Source organism: Ammodytes marinus, assembly GCF_949987685.1.
Source record: "Ammodytes marinus genome assembly, chromosome: 18".
Lineage (NCBI taxonomy): Eukaryota > Metazoa > Chordata > Actinopteri > Uranoscopiformes > Ammodytidae > Ammodytes > Ammodytes marinus.
This window is the reverse complement of record NC_137222.1, coordinates 8673597-8694004: the sequence shown is the minus strand read 5'-3', so window position 1 is coordinate 8694004 and position 20408 is coordinate 8673597. Positions and strand designations below refer to the sequence as shown.

At 39.6% G+C, this 20408-nt stretch overlaps 2 protein-coding genes across 4 annotated transcripts; one reads left to right on the top strand and one right to left on the bottom strand.

Moving 5' to 3' along the window:
• The first annotated feature begins 76 nt into the window (after positions 1-76).
• On the top strand, positions 77-6090 carry dnajc21 (DnaJ heat shock protein family (Hsp40) member C21). Of its 3 annotated transcripts, none has more exons than XM_080046223.1 (12): positions 77-481; positions 885-978; positions 1108-1231; positions 1450-1581; positions 1789-2093; positions 2189-2349; positions 3175-3268; positions 3782-3949; positions 4051-4099; positions 4217-4368; positions 5274-5364; positions 5483-6090. In XM_080046223.1, the coding sequence occupies exons 1-12, from the start codon at positions 385-387 to the stop codon at positions 5642-5644; spliced, it is 1629 nt and encodes a 542-aa protein (XP_079902349.1). In that variant the 5' UTR covers positions 77-384; the 3' UTR covers positions 5645-6090. The 3 variants fall into 3 exon arrangements, with proteins under 3 accessions (XP_079902349.1, XP_079902348.1, XP_079902347.1); XM_080046222.1 differs by having other exon boundaries at positions 4214-4368; positions 5277-5364; XM_080046221.1 differs by having other exon boundaries at positions 4214-4368.
• A 406-nt stretch (positions 6091-6496) lies between these two features.
• On the bottom strand, positions 6497-14434 carry LOC307265028 (alanine--glyoxylate aminotransferase 2, mitochondrial-like; the record flags this gene model as incomplete). Its single annotated transcript, XM_080046598.1, has 14 exons — positions 6497-6598; positions 7124-7222; positions 9192-9341; positions 9594-9682; positions 10313-10445; positions 10640-10732; positions 10881-10981; positions 11296-11389; positions 11806-11899; positions 12016-12110; positions 12201-12324; positions 12427-12617; positions 13031-13119; positions 14338-14434. The coding sequence occupies 14 exons, from the start codon at positions 14432-14434 to the stop codon at positions 6497-6499; spliced, it is 1551 nt and encodes a 516-aa protein (XP_079902724.1).
• Positions 14435-20408: the final 5974 nt, after the last annotated feature.

Sequence of the window (20408 nt, the reverse complement as noted above, 5' to 3'; positions counted from 1 at the left end):
AGCAATATGCGATGATAACTGCGAATCTGCCCCAATTATAACGTGAATAAGACCAACTCTCGCGAAATATAGCGGAACCAACCGGTACACAAATATCCATAGTTTCTAGTCCAGACAACCGGTACAGTTTCTAAGTCGCCTTTAGTCAACGATAAATGACACCGGACCCATTTGACTATGATATAAATTACAGTATTTTCCGCTGTAACCCGAGAAGTCTGAATCATTTTATAGATAAAGTAGAGAAGATATCTGGTTTCTAGCATGCTGCTGTTAGCTCCGCGCTAAGATTAGCATCGGCTGGGATAACGTGAACATCATTTCACACAGTATTTTAAATCGTATTTATTGTATAATCCAGACTGTATTCACAGTCAGCTCACCATGAAGTGTCATTATGAAACATTGGGCGTGAAACGAGACGCAGGAGACGATGACTTGAAGAAAGCCTATCGGAAATTGGCCTTGAAATGGCATCCAGGTAAGATCACAGTCTATCCATTCTATAGCCTAGTAACCTGATGGATGGCAGCATCTCTGATGTAAACGTGTCAGTATCACAGTGGGGTAATGTGTGTAAATGAAGAATTGACTTACTGGTGTGACATTAGAAACAGTTTTGCTACAGATCCTTAACAATGTATTTTAAGGCATTGGATAATGTTAACCTAAATGCGTAGTTGGATTTTATCAATCTATTATGTTTAGGGACCACATAAGCCGCTGTGCCTTTGAAATGTGTCATGTCTTTCTGAGAAAATAGTATAGTCAAAAGCGTGACACTGCATGTTGCTAGTTAATTCCTTCTATCAGTTTTTTTTATTCCTGAAACAATCCTACAAAGTTGTCTAACACCAACTGTGATTTCCATCTGGAATTCCCAGATAAAAACCTGGACGATGCCGACGATGCGGCGGAGCAGTTCAAGCTGATTCAGGCCGCATATGAAGTCCTAAGTGATCCACAGGAGAGAGCTTGGTGGGTGCATATTTCTTTCACAGTTATTCCTTCCTCATAATAATACCTACCTTACATGTTTTAGTACCAATTGTCTGTGTTGAATTTGTCATAGTCATCATGTTATCTCTGTGTCCCTCTGTTTGGCAGGTATGACAATCACAGAGAGGCTCTGCTCAAAGGAGGGCTGAGCGGAGATTATGAAGACGACAGCATTGACCTGGTGCAGTTCTTCACGGTCACCTGTTACTCCGGCTTCGGAGATGACGAGAAGGTTAGTGAGTGTGTTGTTGTTGTTGTTGTTGTCAAATGAGAATGCCAGTAGAAACAAGATCTCAATCAGCCAAAGAAACGTCTTTCATACTTCCCCATTTTGTGGAAAAGAGTGATGTTAATATTTCATGCTTGGTCAACTTCTTGGAATATTTATTTTCTCATTTCTTATTCCTAGTTGTGTTTATCCTCTCTAACTCTGTCTCTCCTTCTCCCCAGGGTTATTACACAGTCTACAGGAATCTATTTGAGTCCATCGTGAAGGAGGAGAAGGAGCAAGGCAAGGTGGACGATGAGGAAGAGGACGGGGATTTCCCACCCTTTGGGGACTCTCAGAGCGACTATGATACCGTAAGCCAACCCTAACACTTCAGAATAGTTGTCGGATGATGTAAGAGTGCTTCATGCATTTCAATTGCGACAGTGGAAAGCCTTCTCTTCAATTGCGTTAAGAAGATAGTAAGTCTGTCTCTGAGTAAAACGAACACTGAAGTATAACGAGATTAAAAATCCTAATGGTAAACTAGTAAAAAAAACACCTCTATTCCCTTATCCCAGGTGGTGCACGTGTTCTATGGCTACTGGCAGAGCTTCTGCACTCGTAAGAACTTTGCCTGGAAGGAGGAGTACGACACGAGGCAGGCGTCCAACCGCTGGGAGAAGAGGGCCATGGAGAAGGACAACAAGAAGACCAGAGAGAAGGCTCGCAAGGAGCGCAACGAGCTGGTCAGACAACTGGTGGCCTTCGTCCGCAAGCGCGACCGCCGCGTGCTGGCCCACAGGAAGCTGGTGGAGGAGCAGAACGCCGAGAAGGCCAAGAAGCAGGAGGAGCTTAGGCGCCAGCAGAAGCTCAGCCAGGCCAAGTAAGTAGGAGTGGATGCTGGAGACCATTTAAAAAAAATGTATTCCATTTGGACCTCATGGTCATAACCCTCGTTTTACTGTATGTCCTTACAAGACTGGCGGAGGAGTACAAGGAGCAGAGCTGGACGGCCATGTCTGAATTGGAGAAGGAGCTGCAGCAGATAGAGGCTCAGTACGGGAAGGAGTTTGGAGACACGTCAGAGAGCGAAGAGGAAGAGCTGGATGGGGAGGAAAAGAATGGGGAAGAGGGAGGAGGTCAGTTTTATACATTTATAAATATGAGATGAAAATATTTCACTGTTTAAATAAAGGAGAAAATAAAGTAGAACATTTGTGTTTTGCTGTTGACTGTGGAATACTTTGATATAAATACAATACAATAGGCTGAGCAGCTTAGATATGGCACGTGCTTAAAATGCAGGTAGTGCTGTAGGAAATATTATAACATTTTAGTTGCAGTTAAAATGTAAACATGTTAAGAAGTACTTTGAGCAGCTACATGTGTTCGCTCCTGTAGCTTCACAGTAGCTGACGTGCATCCCTTCAATAAATGTGTCTCTGTTGCCCTGATATGTAGTTACAAAATGGGAACTGTTAAGAACTGTGCTTGGACAGGAGCTGCATGTCTTTTCCTCCTACATGTTTCTGTTGCTAGTTGAGATTGTTGCAAGTATAGACAACTTATTGTCAGCTTGAAAATGTCAGCCCATCATTTTCTTAACACATATCTAGGAAAGCCCTCTCAAATTCCCACCTTTAGCAGCCATTGCCCTCTATCAAAGGGAATGAAACGACGTACTATGACGATTGCACAGAATAGTCACAAACTTAAGTAATGAGAGAAGGCTTTCCACTGTCGCTTCTATCACAAAGTGAATGCAAACAAGTAAAATATACTGTGGGGGAATATAAAAGCACTACACATGCTTCAATGTTATTTTGAATGAATTATCCCAATGAAAGCAGTCTATTATAAGACATAAGTCTATTATAAGACATAAGTATCGTAGGTGTAGTATAAAGAAACTGTCTTGTGTGATGCCTCTAATTCTCTTCCAATGTCTAAATATTCCTCCACAGACGCAGATCAGCCGGACGGAGACGAGCTGCCAATGGACTATTATGATGATCTGTACTGCCCAGCCTGTGACAAATTCTTCAAATCAGACAAAGCGTAAGAGTAACTCCACCTACTCCTTCTCTCCTTCTGTGTCCTCTGGCCCTGCACCATTTTTTAGCAACGATTATTCAGCACAGGGTACAGATGCAGTGGTAACACTTATTGATTTCTGCAATGGTTTTTCGGAAAATCACACCAAGCTTATTTCTCATCTTGTGTGATGATCTGATGTAAATGTCCCCAAAATAAATGTAGCACTAGTTAACATTGTGTTATTTTCCCCAGCTAAATGACTGCAGATGTGGGCTTTTTTGTTCCTAACAATCCATTTGTACAATGGAGAATTTTTTTCATGTAAATTTGCTGTTGAAACTCTTGTTTGTCTTTTGTTTACCCACTTGTACTGCACGCCTCACACAAATACCACGTTGATGATTCATTGCTGTGGGTTTCGTTCATCCATTTAGTTTTTCCGTGGAGAATTGCCAATCATTATTTTTAAAGCTTATGTTAATACACTTGTTGTTGCTCATAGTACAAATGTGTAAATCCTTCTCCTCTGTACAGGATGAAAAACCACGAGAAATCCAAAAAGCACCGGGAGATGGTGGCGTTGCTGCGGCAACACCTGGAGGCGGAAGATAAATCCCTGGGTTTGACTGTGGATGGAAAGGAGGAGGAGAAAGAGGAGGAGGATGAAGAGGAAGAAGAGGAGGAAGATAAGCCGAGGCAGAAGTATGTCGCTGGATCTTCATAATGGACAAAAAAACTTAACCTTTCCCTTGGTTGTCAGGGTGGAATTTATTGAATTTCTTTTTCTCTTCCCGCCTACACAGGTTGTCCAAGAAGCAGAAGAGGAAAAAGAAACAGCAGAAAGTAGCAAATGTGAGTAATATCTTTTCTCACTTTCAGCGGCTGTGCTTTCTTAAGTGAACTCTTAATTAACCTTTCTGAAAAGCCTTTCTTTTAATCCCTCTACAATACTTTGTTCATCCACAGCAGACTGCTCCAAAGGAGGAAGAGGAGCAGGAGGAGAAACCAACGCTGACCACCTGCGAGGAAGACGCCTCCGAGAAGCCAGCGGAGCCCACACAGCCTACAGAGCCTACAGAGCCTGAGAAGCAGGATGATCCACCTCCCACAGAAGTCAAGAAGTCAGTTCAATATTAGAATTAGTGATATTATTATCTGCTATGTCCAGATCTGTGAAGGCTTTAGTTTATTTTTTATTTTTGCTGAGCATTTTGATGCTACTAATAAGACCAGAGTATAGTCCCCTCTAGTTGGACTGAAACCAATTTATATTATGGGGCAGTAAAAAAAAAAAAATTGGCTCTGGTTAGAAAAATTATTCTAACTAAATTTACTCAGAAGGGACTAAGTAAAATGCCAGCTGGCTATAGTCGTACTGGACATTTACAGCTGCATTGATTAATTATTTTGGCCACTTGGGGGCAGCAGAAGAACCTGAAAACAACTGACGCATCAGACATACAGTTGTATCAATCTGGAAAGTTGTTATGGTGACTTTGTTCAGAATCAGTTTTTGCACATCCAGCACACAGAACAACATTAGCATACACAAGGAGTTGTGTTTCTATCACCCTGATTAATATATGTCCAATATTTACTTTTTATCTCATGAGGAAAATATGCGGTTGTCAATGTCCATTGTTTGCGCAGCTTTACATACTGAAATTTAATCACTTAATCCGTATGTAGAATGAGATTAGAGCCAGAATATCACCATGGGCGTTTTTTTTGTTGCCGTATTTCATGTTAAAGAAAAAAGTCAAGCGTTCTCACCCAGTCTTTGATTTGACCTTTTTGGAAAAACTTTTACCTCGTCTCATCAAAGATTATAAAATCCTTTCATGTGAACAAACGCTAGTGATAAACGACTCCTGCTCAGTAAGAAAAATAGTAGATGCAACAGTTATTCGCCAAATAAAATAAAGCAGCATTAAGTTTAAAATAATTTGAGAGTTTTAAAACAGCAGTTGTCTTGCAGTTTACAATCAGATTTGTATTGAACTAAATGATCTTAATGTCGCCTCAGCAGCTCCGGGAAGCCGAAAGGAAAGAAGGGAGGAGGAAAAGACAAGCCCAAGATTGTCAAGTCAGACACGGGAGGAGAACAACCTCCCGAGGTTTGTGAAGTAGCATGTCACTTTAAGAGGATTTGAGTTCTTTTTATTTACCATTATCCATTTAGTAATCAATGTATATTACATGCATTAACCTCATATCCCCCATTTCCGCCTACAGAAAGAAGTCATCCTCCGCTGCCTGAAGTGTGAGACAGACTTCCCCACCAGAAGCAAGTTGTTCGACCATCTAAAGACCAGCGGCCACGCCTTGGCCCTCTCCTCCGCCGCTCCTCACAGCTCCACGGGCAAGAGCAAAAAAGACAAGAAGAAGAACAGATAGCACATCTTTCCTCCGGCCTGACCGACCTGAAAGAGTTTTGACACGGCAGGGAAGCAGAAAAACAAAACGCTCCGAGAAGTCTCAAGAGGGAGACTTAACTAGGAAAAGCCTTTTCAAAAGTGGACAATTAATGGACTTGATTGGCTTGACCGAGAGCAGTAGGTTGTTTTTTAAAATTATAATTACACAATAATCATGTCCGTTGAGACATCTGTGTATGTATGAGGGAGTGAGACTCGTGTGAGTCTCCCGGATTAGAACTTTTTGAGACCCTTTTCTGTACCCTTACCACTAATTTATGAAAGTTAAAACCTTTATCCCTATCGTCTGATCCCTTTACCGTTTTGGGATTCGCCTCCCTTGTGCTTTGTCATGAAGATCTCTGTATTGGCATTACTGCATCATAAAAATAAAAGTGATACCGCATGTTGGTATTTATACAACTGTGAAAAGATTTGCTTTAATGCTTCAAGCAAGGTTAACAAACTACGGCAGGTTGGAACCGTCTGTAAAGAAGCTGCACCTGTACCTTTTTATATGCTGCTTTTATTGCTCAGACGAAAGAAAATTGGTACATTCAGTAAATGTGGTTTTATCAAACAAGACTATTATTAGGTTCTGGTATATAATCAGCTATGGTTTCGTTACAATGTTGATCAGTATATAAACAGCAAAATGAAGTTAAAATGTATCATACAGATGTGTATTACATTGATAAAATGTGTTTCCATAATGATAACATGCAGAGTTTAGTGATAAAGGGGTGCAAAAAACAGTGCAAAATGATTTACAATTTTAACATTTCAAATGAGTTATTTAAAAAATGCAGTACATTGCATTACTCCAACATGCTCATTTTCTGTTCATGTAGTTGTGAAGGGCCTTGTTGAAAACTGCCAGGAAGAAATCTACATCCTGCTTTGTGATGCACATGGGGGGTTGGACTCTGAAGGTCTGAGGGGCAGAAAAAGACAGAGATACTGATGACAGCGAAAAACCTGTGCAACCATGTCAGGTGCCTTTCTTACTCATTTTCACAAACTAAAAGCATAGCAAACATGTTACATATTTATGGCACGTTACTGTACAAGACACTGAGATAAGGATATTCATAGGCTGGTAAAATGTTGTAAAATGCTTTAGAGTTGGCACTGAATTCTAAAGGGGATTGCTGACTTATTCATTGTTGCTTTGTGAATAAATCAGAACATTTTCACATACAATGATGTAATGGACTTTGCAAAAAGCATCTGTCCCTCTCTTTAGATTGTCTTCTAGTATAGCACTTATTTAAGAACAGAAACAAAAAAAAACAGCAGTATTTTATTCTCCTAAACCAGTTATTTAGCCAGTTACATAGTATAGTCCTCAAAATAGTATAACTTGATTCTTTAAATCTCAAGAGTTTTCTTGTCTGGAATTGTAGCTAATCTGCACTGCAAGTTAACACAGTTCAAGCTTCAAGGTGTGTGCTGTTACCTGTCCGTACACTCCTCCTTTCCCTATAAGGACTCCCATGTCCTTGATGTCCTCAAAGATTTCACTCATTGCCTCAGTAGACAGCGGGTCTCTGCTGGCCTGCGTGAGATAGAGATGGTGTAAAAACTGATGAGTGTGGCAGTGTCAGCCTGTGATAAACATTTTTAACATCAGATCTAGCACAGCACAATCCATTTGCCTGTGTCCAAGAAACTAAGCTAAAGCACTTACGCTACATGGCCCTACATGCTATTAGATCTGTAATTTCCTGGATAATATTAAACAAGGTCAAGGTGTAAAAAGCAGGCAGTTAAAACCAAGTGGCAGAAAGTGCTCCAAATAACAGGAATGCATTAACACTACTAAGTTAGTGTGACGCTCCTATTTTTTTCGACTACATTTTGCTAAAGTGTTCATTCAGCGATTGATCATATTTAAAGAGGACGTTTGAAATACTTGACCAACTTGAATCAGTCTTGACTATTCATCCTCTTTGCTAAAAGGGTTATCCAGAGATCAGTGGCGATTCTAGGGGGGAGGGGGCAGGGGGGAGCCCCCCCCCCCCCCCCAGTTCGGATGTTTTTTTTATTTATTTATTCCTGATATGTAGCCTAGTTCAGAGATGATATGTATTTATTTTTTTCTTTCTTAACTTTTTTGATAGGTAGTTGCCACGTTCATCACACAAACACTCCAATCCACTGATATGAGATCAGTTTGCAATTTTCAAGTACTAAATTAATGGTAGGACTGTGGCCACTAGAACTGGTCTCTGGTCAGCAAAGGTCTTGAAAACAGCAGAAGTGTGCTTGTGACACGCATGCCACCCATGCACGTGTATGGGCACATGCCCCAGCAGATTTTTGAAATCTGAATAAAAAAATTAAAGTTTGTAGTTAGCAAGTGTAACATGTTCTTAGTGAGGGCAGAATTTCATATATAAAGGTTGATTTTTTTAGCAAGATATTTGGTCAAAAGCTAGTGGTCATCCGTCCCTCTGTCCAGTTGTTAGGCATCTGGCTGCTAGCAAGTTATGTTGTCTTGCTAATTTTACTTTTCATCTGAACTGAAATAAATGTTGACTTTTTCCTTTATTCTCTTCGCCAGAATGCACCAGAATGCTTAGATTACATGTTAAAAGCACAAAAAAATCTTCTGGGGGGGTATGCCCCAAGACCCCCCTTCAGGGGTTTAGTTTTCTGACAAACATTACAATGGATAGTAACTTGATTTGGGCATTTGGGATTATAAATCATCTTTGAATTGGTTGTACAGCATATCACATGCTATTCATTCAGGTGTGCGATGGCCACCCCACTCTAGCTCTGTGGCCCACCTTGGCCACCCCAGTCAAAATTTCCTGGAATCGCCACTGCCAGAGATTCATCCAGGTAATGTGTATTTTTGAGATCCCTCTGCTAGCTACGTTACAATTGTGCAGTGTTAACTACGGGTGAAGTAGCACTTCTAGTAGGGATTACCGTTAAAAAAAACACAAACACAGCAACGTGAGTGAATATGACTCACGTGTGACCTAAGGGTTTCTAGGTCAAAATTAAGCGGATTATGGGGCTAGAGAGGCCAGACTCTGCTGCCTAGATTGCTGCTGCTGGTAGAGCATTTATGAACGCCGCAAAATAATGCAATGCAGGAAAGGAAAGGAACAATCTCTGAAAAAAAATAAACATAAACATTAGCATTAGCAAAGAGGAAAAGTGTTCCAAATGTTACGTAGACCCTAACCCCTAATGACTGAATGGCACAGTGCTGCAACATTCAAAATAAAGCTGGGACAAATTTGAACATTACCATCTGCACTAAACTGGACTTTACTGCAGGGCAACTAACTACCTGCTACTTATAGCTGTTTAAAAAGCATATGCAGACTTCAGTAAGTACAACGTGTGCTGCAGCAGAATGTTTTGTTCACCATTAAAAGACGTGGTCACTGCTTCTTGGGCTAATGGTTAACTGAGGACCTGCTGAACCATGCCCTGGGGGGCACAGAACAGACACAAAAGAGGAGAGAGGAGATGTGGCTGTCACTCCCGTATCAAAGATAAAATACCTTGTCTTTGACCATTTCCACACCGATCTGAAAGCCTTTTCCACGGACATCACCGATAATCTCATACTTGTCCCTGAGTTTTGCCAGTTCTGTCATCAGATAGGTGCCCACATCAAGAGCGTTCTGCTGTATGCCATCCTCTTTGATAGTCTGTTGAGTAAAACTCAGATTGAGTCCAACTGAAATTACATGTAACAATTTTACATTTTTTTTTTTTTTTAGCAGACACAACATTTTATTTCAATTCACTTAAAACGTAAAGGAGGTATAATTCATTGCACTTCAGTAGTTTTGAACTTTCCAACCTAGATTTATCAAAGACTGGATTTTTGACAAATTAAACTCTTATGCACTAATCTAATGCATAGGAACTGGATGTGGAAAGAGAAGATTCATCCTTACGTCAAGCACTGATGAGGCAACGGCACAGGCTATAGGACTTCCTCCAAAGGTGTTGAAGTGGGAAGCTTTACCAAACGAAGCAGCGATTTCTGGAAAAACACAAGAATCAACACAGATCTAACATCTCCATTGAATACGACTTCAAAATAAATCTCAACAACAACAATTTTCCTCAGACTACATGCACTGCAAATGAGTAGGATTTCCCAGTGAAATGAAAAACATCGGGGCCTGCTACAGCTGGAAATGTCCCATGTTTCAGAACTATTAGCTCAAAGTGACACTGCACTGTGGAGCTGCAGACTCTATTAAGACCAATATAATGGTTGGAAAAAATCATTTCAATGAGTAACTGGAGGGAGCCAGGTGAGGCTTCTTTCTAGGAATGTATCATAGAGTTGGCAGAGAGAGCTATGGCAACTGGCTATATAGAAACAGAAATAGATGTAGCTTTTTCAAGGCTCTCACACTGTACTACACATGTATTGTGTATATTGTCATTATGTCCTTCATGTTTTTATTTTGGTGCATTTATGATTAAGAACAACTTAACTCAATTAGGTAGCGAAAACACACATTGAGGTATAAATATATAATTAGAACAAATTGAAAATGTTTTATATACATACATACATAAACATTTGAGCAGACCAGCTAGAGATCATCATTACACCTCGTCTTTTGTTTCATCACTGTTTGATAGGTGTTTGTTCTCTCACCCGGTGTTGTAACAACAGCTCCGATTGGGAATCCATTACCAATGCCCTTCGCCATTGTAACCATATCAGGAAGGACATCGTAACCTTGGAAACCCCAGAAGTGGGTACCTGTTCGCCCAAATCCAGTCTGAACCTGTCGTGTGCAAAAAAAAATAGTTTTATTTACATTTTTAAAATTCTAAATGTCATGATCTATGATGCAAGCATTAGTGCTAAGGATATGGAAATGTACTATACTAAATGAAAACAGTCATCATCATGGTTTCACATTGACTTTAGAGCCGTATAATAGTGGCAAAAAGTGCAGATCTGTGCCTTGTATCTAACCTCATCAGAAATGCAGATCCCTCCTCTCTCTCTCACAAGTTTGTAAGCGTCCTTGAGGTAGTTTTTAGGGTACTGCACAGCTCCTCCCATTCCCTGTCATAGTCTCATATTAATTGGCACAAGCAGTCACATTTAACACACAATGATTAATCGATGGATTCATATTTTTGACTTTTTGTTAAAATAACTCACATCCATGACATACTATCATTAGTCATGTAAAGTCAACAGAATATATCACCTGAATCGGCTCTGCAAAGAAACCAGCAATTCGACTTGGGACACTGGTAGCAAATGTCTCTTTGAGCTGTCCAATGTATTGTTCATTTGCCATGCAATGACCTGTGGGATGAAATTAAATGCCTTTGGTCACTGTTATCATGACACAATTAAACAATTTTAACAATACTGACCATTTCCAGGTGGACTCTAGTTAAAACACTAGCAAAACACCTAGAATTCCTGGATAATTGTATAATGTTAAAAGAGGTGAACAGACAAAATGAGAGTCCTAACTCTACACATTTGTCATCTTAACTGCTGTCAAAACATGTCATGTCAAAAATGTTTAACGTCATGGACAACGGCTGTTTATTTCCTATTGATGAGAGCAGAGTAAATGTGTTGGGACATGGGTACATCCTGTGTTTGTTTACCTTGGGCGCAGCTACATTCTCTGATGGTCTGCACAGGAGAGTCTCTGCAGTGGCTTCCTCCCCACGGACCTCGGAACACATCAGGACACATGGTCTGTTTATTGGAGAAACCTAGTTAGCTGGATCAACCTGAGAGCAATAGTCACTCATGTACAGTATACATCAGCAAGACATCGTAATGAATCTTCGAATGCTCCAACAACATTATTATTTATCATATCAAGCCAGTGAGAGGCACAGAAACAATCCTTATCTGATAACTGGTGAACTAATAGGCTGTTGAGCTATTAACCTTATGTGCTTATTTTGTTGCACTCTGAATGTAACAGCATTGACTAGCAACAGACTCGACATGCTACGGAACTAAACCTTCAGAATCAGCACTGAATGTCAGCCCACATGAAGAGTGTTGCATTCACCTTAGAGATGTGCAAACTGACTATGCGTACACAATGCTTTTTATGTTGTGCATTGCTGCGTATGACACTGGAATACATCATGCATACATACATGTGTGCAACCTGAACTAGTTGCAATAGGATATTTATATGACGAGTTGGAGGTAAGACCCATGGTCTGTTGGCTGCCACCATGGTATGACCCTCTGGAAGAGAGAAAACAAAAAACAGTCAGAAACACATTGAACAATTTTATTTCTTTATTTTTTCTTAAAAAGTGTTTTTGATTTTCAATTATGAATGAATTTAGGATAAGACTTGCCTGAAAGTGAGGATGTCATGGTTGCCTGTGTGAAGTCGGGCCATCAGCATAGCCAGGTCATTGGCTTCTGAGCCGCTGTTGGTCAGATATACCACCTGGACAGGGAAACACATGAGAGAAGAAGTTTATTAAACGTTTGCTTAAATAATAATCTGCCCTCCGGGTGATTAAATCTATCGCAGTACCTTAAGAGGATCCGGTAAAAGGGAGGCTAGTTTCTCACAGTACTCATGGAGAGTAGGATGGACGTAAATGTTTGTAGTATGCCACAGTTTCTTTAACTGCTTTATGGTGGCTTCAGTCACCTTCCTGTAAATAAATATTTCTATAATTTTTTTGTTTTGTTTTAAAGTTTGTATCACAGTTAAAACTGTTAAATCTACAACTGTGCAACACAGCAAATGCGCTTACGGGTTGCAGTGGCCCACACTGACAGTTGCCACACCAGCAAATAGATCCAGGTATCGCCTCCCGTCCACATCCCAAAGCCACTGCATGTGTCCCTGGTGGATGAACATTGGTTTCTTATAGTACGTAATCTTCATGGTCATGGGGTTGCAGTTTTGTCTACGGATCTCCATCATCCGCTCTTTGGACATACCCTGAATAGACATAAATACAGAGGGGAAGAGTTACAGATTAGAGGGGTCATGACCTTTTATTTTAGTACTCTGGACAATAAGATGGATTGCCATGAAATGTATGGCAGACTTCCAAGGTCCAGACAAGATTAACAGTGATTATTAAGTTTATCCCCTGCGTTTTAAGGTAGCGCAACCAGCACATCAAGGTTCTCTCAAGGACCAGTACCACCAGCATTTAAAATGGCAAAATTTTGCAGCAAGAAATAATAATAATTCAAATTATATTTCTAAAGGACCTTTAATAACTATTAATTAATTGTAGTTTGTGCACTGTACTATAGTGGATTTTCTCTAATTTAATTTAGGGTAATGTTACTGAAGCCATTTTAGAATACAAAGCCCAACACTGATGAATGCTATATAACTCTTACCTTGTATTCCTCTGGTTCCAAATCACAAGAGGGCATCTCTGGGAGGTCTGCGGGACGGTATTTCAGAGCTGATTTCTGACATACTGCACCTGTAAAAGGGATTGGATTGAAAGTTAGAAAGAAAGGTATAGGAAACAGTTATTTTGTTTTTTTGAAAATCTCTATGAGCCTTACAATGACATTTATTTGACTCTTCTGAAACTCTTACTTTCTTTCCATAGTGTAGCCTGAAAATAAAAATTCTAAAATGGAAAGGACCTCTGTATTTGGCTGAATTCCTAACCCCTAACCCAGATGGGGCTGTCATATGCCATTTACTCAAGAGTGGCTTCCGTCTAGCCAATCTACCATTAAGGCTTGATTTATGGATAGGCTCTGAGATGGTCCTCCTTCCAGTATGTTCATTTCTAAAGCTTTCTTAGGCCGAGATCCGGTTGAAATAGTGAAATGGTCTGAATACTTCCTGGAGCCGCAATATGTGTTCATTATGGTTGTTTTCATTCTTAACAATCTGGTAAATATTTAATCCGCTTACAACCCGGTTGATGGTTTAACCACATTAACCTTTACAATATGCAACTGAGGAAGAATAAAATTTCCTAACTTGTATGTTCATGTAAACAGACTAGTATGCATGAACATACAAGTTAATTTATCAAGTTAGACTAAATGAACCTTTTTGAATAAAATGTCCTGTTTTTCCAAGTCTACTACTGATTGGAAAATGTAATATGGTACTGGTATGACAGCATTATATTATATGATCAAATAGAATTAAACATTTTATATTATACAAATATAACATAATTTGGGCAAAAAAACAATCTTTATAACTCAAACTATGCACTATTATATATATATATATATATATATATATATATATATATATATATATATATAAATACTATTTAACCTCTCATGTTTTAAATGTATTATATGATTAAAAAATGTTTACCCGCAGAATTACATCTTTGCAACATCATTTAATTTGATGCAGTTGCCATCATTTTGAAACATATCAAGTCAACACTGTTTTTGTGAATGTATAACCTAGTGTGGTGCATCAATTTCTGCTGCAGCATACGTAGTTCCACAGTTAAATTAATGGTTATCTCTGATTCCGAAGTTGTACACAGACTACATATTATCTTGTCCTACAAGTATAAAAGATAGTAAATTAACCAACGAGATAATAAAATGTACCTGTCTTGTACCCCACTTATTATGACAAACAATAAGGCTGCATAATATAGGCCTTCCTTCTGTACTTGCTGTGTAAAAAACATCAACAGACCACGTTAACTCACCACTTCCCAGGTGAAATTTGGCCAAACTGGGTGAAAAGCAGGACTCTCCAGTGAGACCTGCACAGCGGCCGATTAAGCTGGATACAACTTTATGCATGTTGAGCAGGTTAAGGAGACGCACAGCTATCCTTCTACTGTCACTGTCTTGACACCCAGCAGGAGGTTTTATATTTTGTACAATGTCACAAGGATGGGTGGACGGTGCCCAGCCAATGGTACCCTGATCGCATCAAACAACAATGATTTATAACGTCATTCAAATAAATACATAACCAGAGGCTCCTTGTCACTAGATTTCCACCACATGATCACTGATTGGGAGTATGTTGGGTCATGGCACCGGTTCTTTCCTGTTGGAGTCAAGAGAGGATGCTAGAAGTGAGTCTGAGGTGAGAGGGAGTTGCATAACCCTCCCTTCTTTCTGTCTAACGAAGCTTGTCATTCGGTTAAGCCAGAAGATGCCACATAGTCTTTGGAAAGCATCTTCAAGGAATGCCTAAATGCTTTTCGTATCGACTTTGGTTTCCAGCCGACATTCATAACCGTACATTAGGGTGGACTTCACATTGGTGTTACTAGAAGGACCTTTGTATTAAGGCTACTGCTAATTGGACACATCAAAGGGGAGAAATCTGGTGCCAATCGAAACTAAAGCCCACTAGTGTGTGCAACAACCTGCATTAATCACAGCGCTCTAGTAACACTACATTGTCATCGCAAGTCGATTAACATTCTAAGGAAGAGGTTGAATTGGATTATTCTCATCTTGATATGGACACATATCAATTCGATAAATTGTTGGTATTGGTAATACAGTCCCCTCCAATAGTATTGGAACGGTGAGGCCAATTCCTTTATTTTTGCTGTAGACTGGAAACATTTGGGTTTGACACCAAACGATGAATATGAGACAATAGCTCAACATTTCAGCTTTCATTTCAAACTTACCTTTTCAAAAGGTAAACTACCCTTTTTAAAAGGTAAACTAACCTTTGAAAGGTAAACTAACCTTTTTAAAAGGTAAACTACCCTTTTTTGAAAGGTAAACTAACCTTTTTTGAAAGGTAAACTTACCTTTTTAAAAGGTAAACTAACCTTTTTTGAAAGGTAAACTTACCTTTTTAAAAGGTAAACTAACCTTTTTTGAAAGATAAACTAACCTTTTTTGAAAGGTAAACTAACCTTTTTTGAAAGGTAAACTTACCTTTTAAAAAGGTAAACTAACCTTTTTAAAAGGTAAACTACCCTTTTTAAAAGGTAAACTAACCTTTTTTGAAAGGTAAACTTACCTTTTTAAAAGGTAAACTACCCTTTTTAAAAGGGTAACTACTCTTTTTTTGTGTACCTTATTGTAAAGTGTTACCTTTTTAGTTTTTAAACCCCTTTTGAGTAGTGCTATCTAAAAGGGCCAATACATTCTAATCATTCAAATCTCTGCAGACGTGTATTTCTTTTATGGGGACCATTATCGGACAGTTGGTGCGTCTTTTTCTCTTCTACCACTTAGGCTATATTATGCCCGCACCCCCAGTTGGTTGCATTTCAGAACAGCAACACGTTTTTTTTAGTAGCGATTTTTGAGTCAGACCTTTTTTTCTTCATCTATGTAAAGAAATGGCGACATATACAGTCATATGAAAACGTTTGGGAACCCCTCTCAGTCGGCATTATAATTGACTCTGCTTTCACAAAAAAAATATAAAAGTGGTATGTCTTTAATTTACCAGGAACAGCTAAGTACTGGGATGTTTTCCAAACAAAGATTTTTTGAAAAGCAGTATTTGGTTGTATGAAATAAAATAAAATGTGAAAAACTGGCTGTGCAAAAATGTGGGACCCTTGTGGTTTTGTTGATTTTAATGCCTGTAACAGCATGTAAAACTGATGACTTTAAACACAAAGTTGGTTGGATTATGTTGTTAAGCCTTGAAACTCATAGAAATGTCTGTTTAATTATGAGAAAATGTATTTTAGGTGCCTAAATGCAAGTTGCACTTCTCTTTGACTCTCTGCTGAAGTGAGACAGAATGGGAACATCAAAACAGCTCCCAAAAGATCTGAAAAACAAAGATTGTTTATTGTCATGGTTTAGGGGAAGGCTACAAGAAGCTTTCCCAAAGGTTTCAATTGTCAATTTCGACTGTAGGGAACGTTGTCAGGAAATGGAAGGACACAGGCACTGTGGCAGTTAAACCCAGGCATGGCATACCAAGAAAAAAACAGGAGCGGCATAGGTGGAGGATTGTGAGAATGGTTGCACACAACCCACAGATCACCTCCAAAGACCTGCAAGAACATCTGGCTGCAGATTGTGTATCTGTACATCGTTCAACAATTCAGCGCAATTTGCACCACTAGGCGCTGGCAAATTAAATTTGCTGCGCCTGTTGGTCTGGACACTTTCCGTTGAAGCTTTTTCAAGATGACCAGAAATCCGGGCTCACGTTTCAATTGGTTCTATCTAATATGGGCGCGCCACAGCCCTTTATATGGTACTCTGGGGAGGACGTAACCGGATGACGACAGTCAGGCCTGCCCACACAATTGACTGGGCCCCTGAAAACCTCCAGTCAATGACCCCCCGCCCCCCTTACCCATTACTCCTATCAATGAGTGTGAGTGCGCTCATCCCTCAATAAACACATACTTGTATTTGCAGAGAGACTAACTATCTTATCAACCAGGGACTTGCAGGGACAGTTGGGAGAGCAAGGGCTCATTATTATTTTAAAATAGTAGCACATTTATGACTTAGCCCAGCAGACCAATTTATTTTGATTCCCACTCACACAATTGTTTAACAGATCAACAGATCTCTACAAAATAATCAGTTCACACAGAGACATTGTTCTTCTTTAGGATTCACTAAAGCAAACAGTTTTTTCACAATTTGCACGTTTTCTATGCTACTAGTTTCTGGTATAAGATACATTTACACTAATTGACTGCACCAAATATTGCACTTTTTTGTATTCCTGCACATGACATTAAATCATTTGAAATCTGTTGGTGGTATTGTTGAAATAAATAACAATTAAAAAACACATCAACAACAAATTCTTCACACACAAATGAAAAAAGGCGGTTCTCTACATGAATAACCAAACCAACCTACCCTCAAAACTATAAAGTTGGCCTATGTTTGGTTGCAACATTTAGGCTTAGTTCATTCTGCTCTCATCACTGCAAAAGCACTGAAATCATTACAAAAAGAGTTCTTAATCTTTGAACTCAAATCTGTTCCTTCAATTATTTCCAACTTCTTTGTGCCTTGTGTCTTTCTTTGCATTTTTTAGGTCTATTTTTATTTTTTATTTTTATAAACAATACAGAAAGCAGGATCTTGGTGGTTACAATAATTAAAACAGGATGATGCTGCTCGTCAGCTTCATTGTGGTAGGACCCGGCTGGTTGGTCGATTGGCCAGGTTTGTGAAAAACTGGTCAGACCTGGCTGGCCGTGTCAACCTGAAGACTCATGTCAAAGCCTTTAGAAGTTATTGTCCCCAAAGGGAAATTCTTTTTCACAAAAATTTACTTTATGGGGAGAGAGAATTTAAACCTGTTTGTAGACCCAGGACAATGACAGAGTAACTAGCCTGTCCTGTTTATAAGAATGTAGAAGAACTACAAAAGGTACCCAACCTGTTTTTTCATGGGGTCCAAATACTTTTCACAGCCACACCCAGACACAAGTAGCAGGTACATGTGGAACGACTCAGGAAATATAATCCAGACAAAACTGTTTAATATCAAAACCCAATCTCGTCACCATTTGGCACACAAAGGGTTTATATGATGGATTATGTTTGAAACAGTTACACTCTGCTGTGCTCAATCTGAAACATTTTGAACATTTCTGCTTTTCTGCTGCTTTTTAAATGGCTGTAAGCAGAGCCGCGGCTCTGTGTAAACACCCAACTCTGAATAGATATGGACATACATATCTAAAAATCTAAAAATAAAGGTTATCTAGGTTCTTGGCTTCCAAATACCATGGGCCCCCCAAGTGGCTGGGCCCTAGAAAGCTTTCCCACTTTCTACCCCTTATGGGCGGCCCTGACGACAGTGATGTGCATGCGACGTCGAAGCCGTGATAGTAAACATCAAAGATGGCTGTGCATCACCTTGTGCATTGTTCTGATTGGTTGTAGTGCTATCCAACTGCGTGCAGTGGCATTTGAAATGCACGAGTAGGAGCCGCCCCTTGAGTTGGAAATTACTATTGATCGTGGCCAGACCCTAGCCTGGCTCCGCCCGCCCGCCTACTTCCGGACAAATTTCATTTTCCCTTAAGTAGTCAGTCTGGGTGTACAGTGCATTTCCCAGCTTTCGCCGGAGAATCTACAGTCGTCCAACTTCGACAGACACCCGCCTCCAAGTGAGTGAACGTTTGCCAATTACAGCACTTCCAGACCTTCTGTACAAATGAAATGAAGTACGATGGTCTGGTTGGACCAGGCTAGCCAGACCCTCTATCGTTCAAGATATCAGGGTCTGGATTTCCAGGCTACAAAAGGATTGTTCTAAAGCACACAAGCAGACATCGTGGCGACATGCCTTGCAGGTCAGAAGATAATGCCGTAAGAAAGTAGGCAGTGTCCAGTTAGTTCGAATTCACCAATCAGACTGATTAAGGGCAGATTTTAGCGAGGGAAACTGACCAACCAGGAGATCACATTTTCAGGTTAAAAAGGAAGCACACACGGATAGAGGGGAGGTTGGGATAATGGAATTGGCTAACCGGGCATGGCCAGCCTGGTCTGACACAGGCGATGGGTTATTTTATCCTAATAAAATACTTTATCCACTTTATATGAGTCATTCCTGTCTCAGCAGTCTCATTTCTATTCTTCAAACTAACACCTTTTGTGAATGGACCCCAGAAAATATACTGCAAGCTGTAAGAGGAATTAATCCTATAGTAGAAAAAGCAAGGAATAAAAGTACATCTCTCAAATGATTATGTTTTTCAAAAGGAAGAAAACATTTAATCAAATCTGGTCTGATTTTTCTGTTGAAAGAGTGTCTTTTTATAGAAGAGTTGGAAGAAGCCCTTGTGCTGGAAGGGAATATGAGCCATTAGAGTTTGGTTATAGCTTTATCTATTTAGCTATAGATGTATCTTAAAGTGAGCAATTGTAGCTTCATGAAGCTGGAAACAGCTATTGAAAAACTGAAAATCAGTTTGGTCATCCCTGTCCCGTGTTCACAGAAAATAACCCAATAAATCATTTGGGCATAGCAAAGCCAGATACTTTGTAATTGATCTGATTTTGATCCAAAACCTAGATAAGGGGATAATCTTAGAGGAAGATTACATGATGACCGGATTAAAATAAGGATTCAAACCACAGTCTTTTTCAGTTTCTGTTCCTCAAATAAGTAGAACTTGTAAAACAATACCTGTAGGGGTCAGTATGAACAGTGTGTAACAGCACAAATGGTTCTTACTCAAGGTTACATTATAATAGTCTTTATTATTACATTCACATCCATAATCAGCTACAAGTATGTTCAGATATGACAAATTGTAAAACGATTTCACAACCTTACATCCAAGCATGATTCAACAGGTTACAAAAAGAGCAAAATTAACTTCAAGTTCATTGTTAGTAAGGCACTGATTCAATTAATGAGGTATATTGGGTGAATTAAAGGTGAAGTAAGCGGTTTATTTATCTTAATAGAAGTGTTAAATCGCTCTTTATTCATACAGTGATCACTTACATAATGTGCGCGTTTCATAAAGCCGATCTCTCAGTCAGCTGCTCTGCATGTAATCGGCAAATAAACTTTTCGGCGAAACCCAAAATTAATGTTCAAATGTAATAGGCTATATTGTTCTGGGCTCCCGGTCAAACCATAACTTATCGTCCTAAGTCCTTAGCGACACCAACACTTTCCCATAATGTGAAGCTGACGGCAATTTATTGAAAAAGAAAAGGCACAATGCTTCCTGCATTTGGGTCGGATCGAGTCCGGACAAATTCACACCACAAACGAACTGCAGCAGACTGCGTTTGGAAAGCACTTGTTTTGTTCGCCCCCGAGTGCGATTGCTGTATTCAC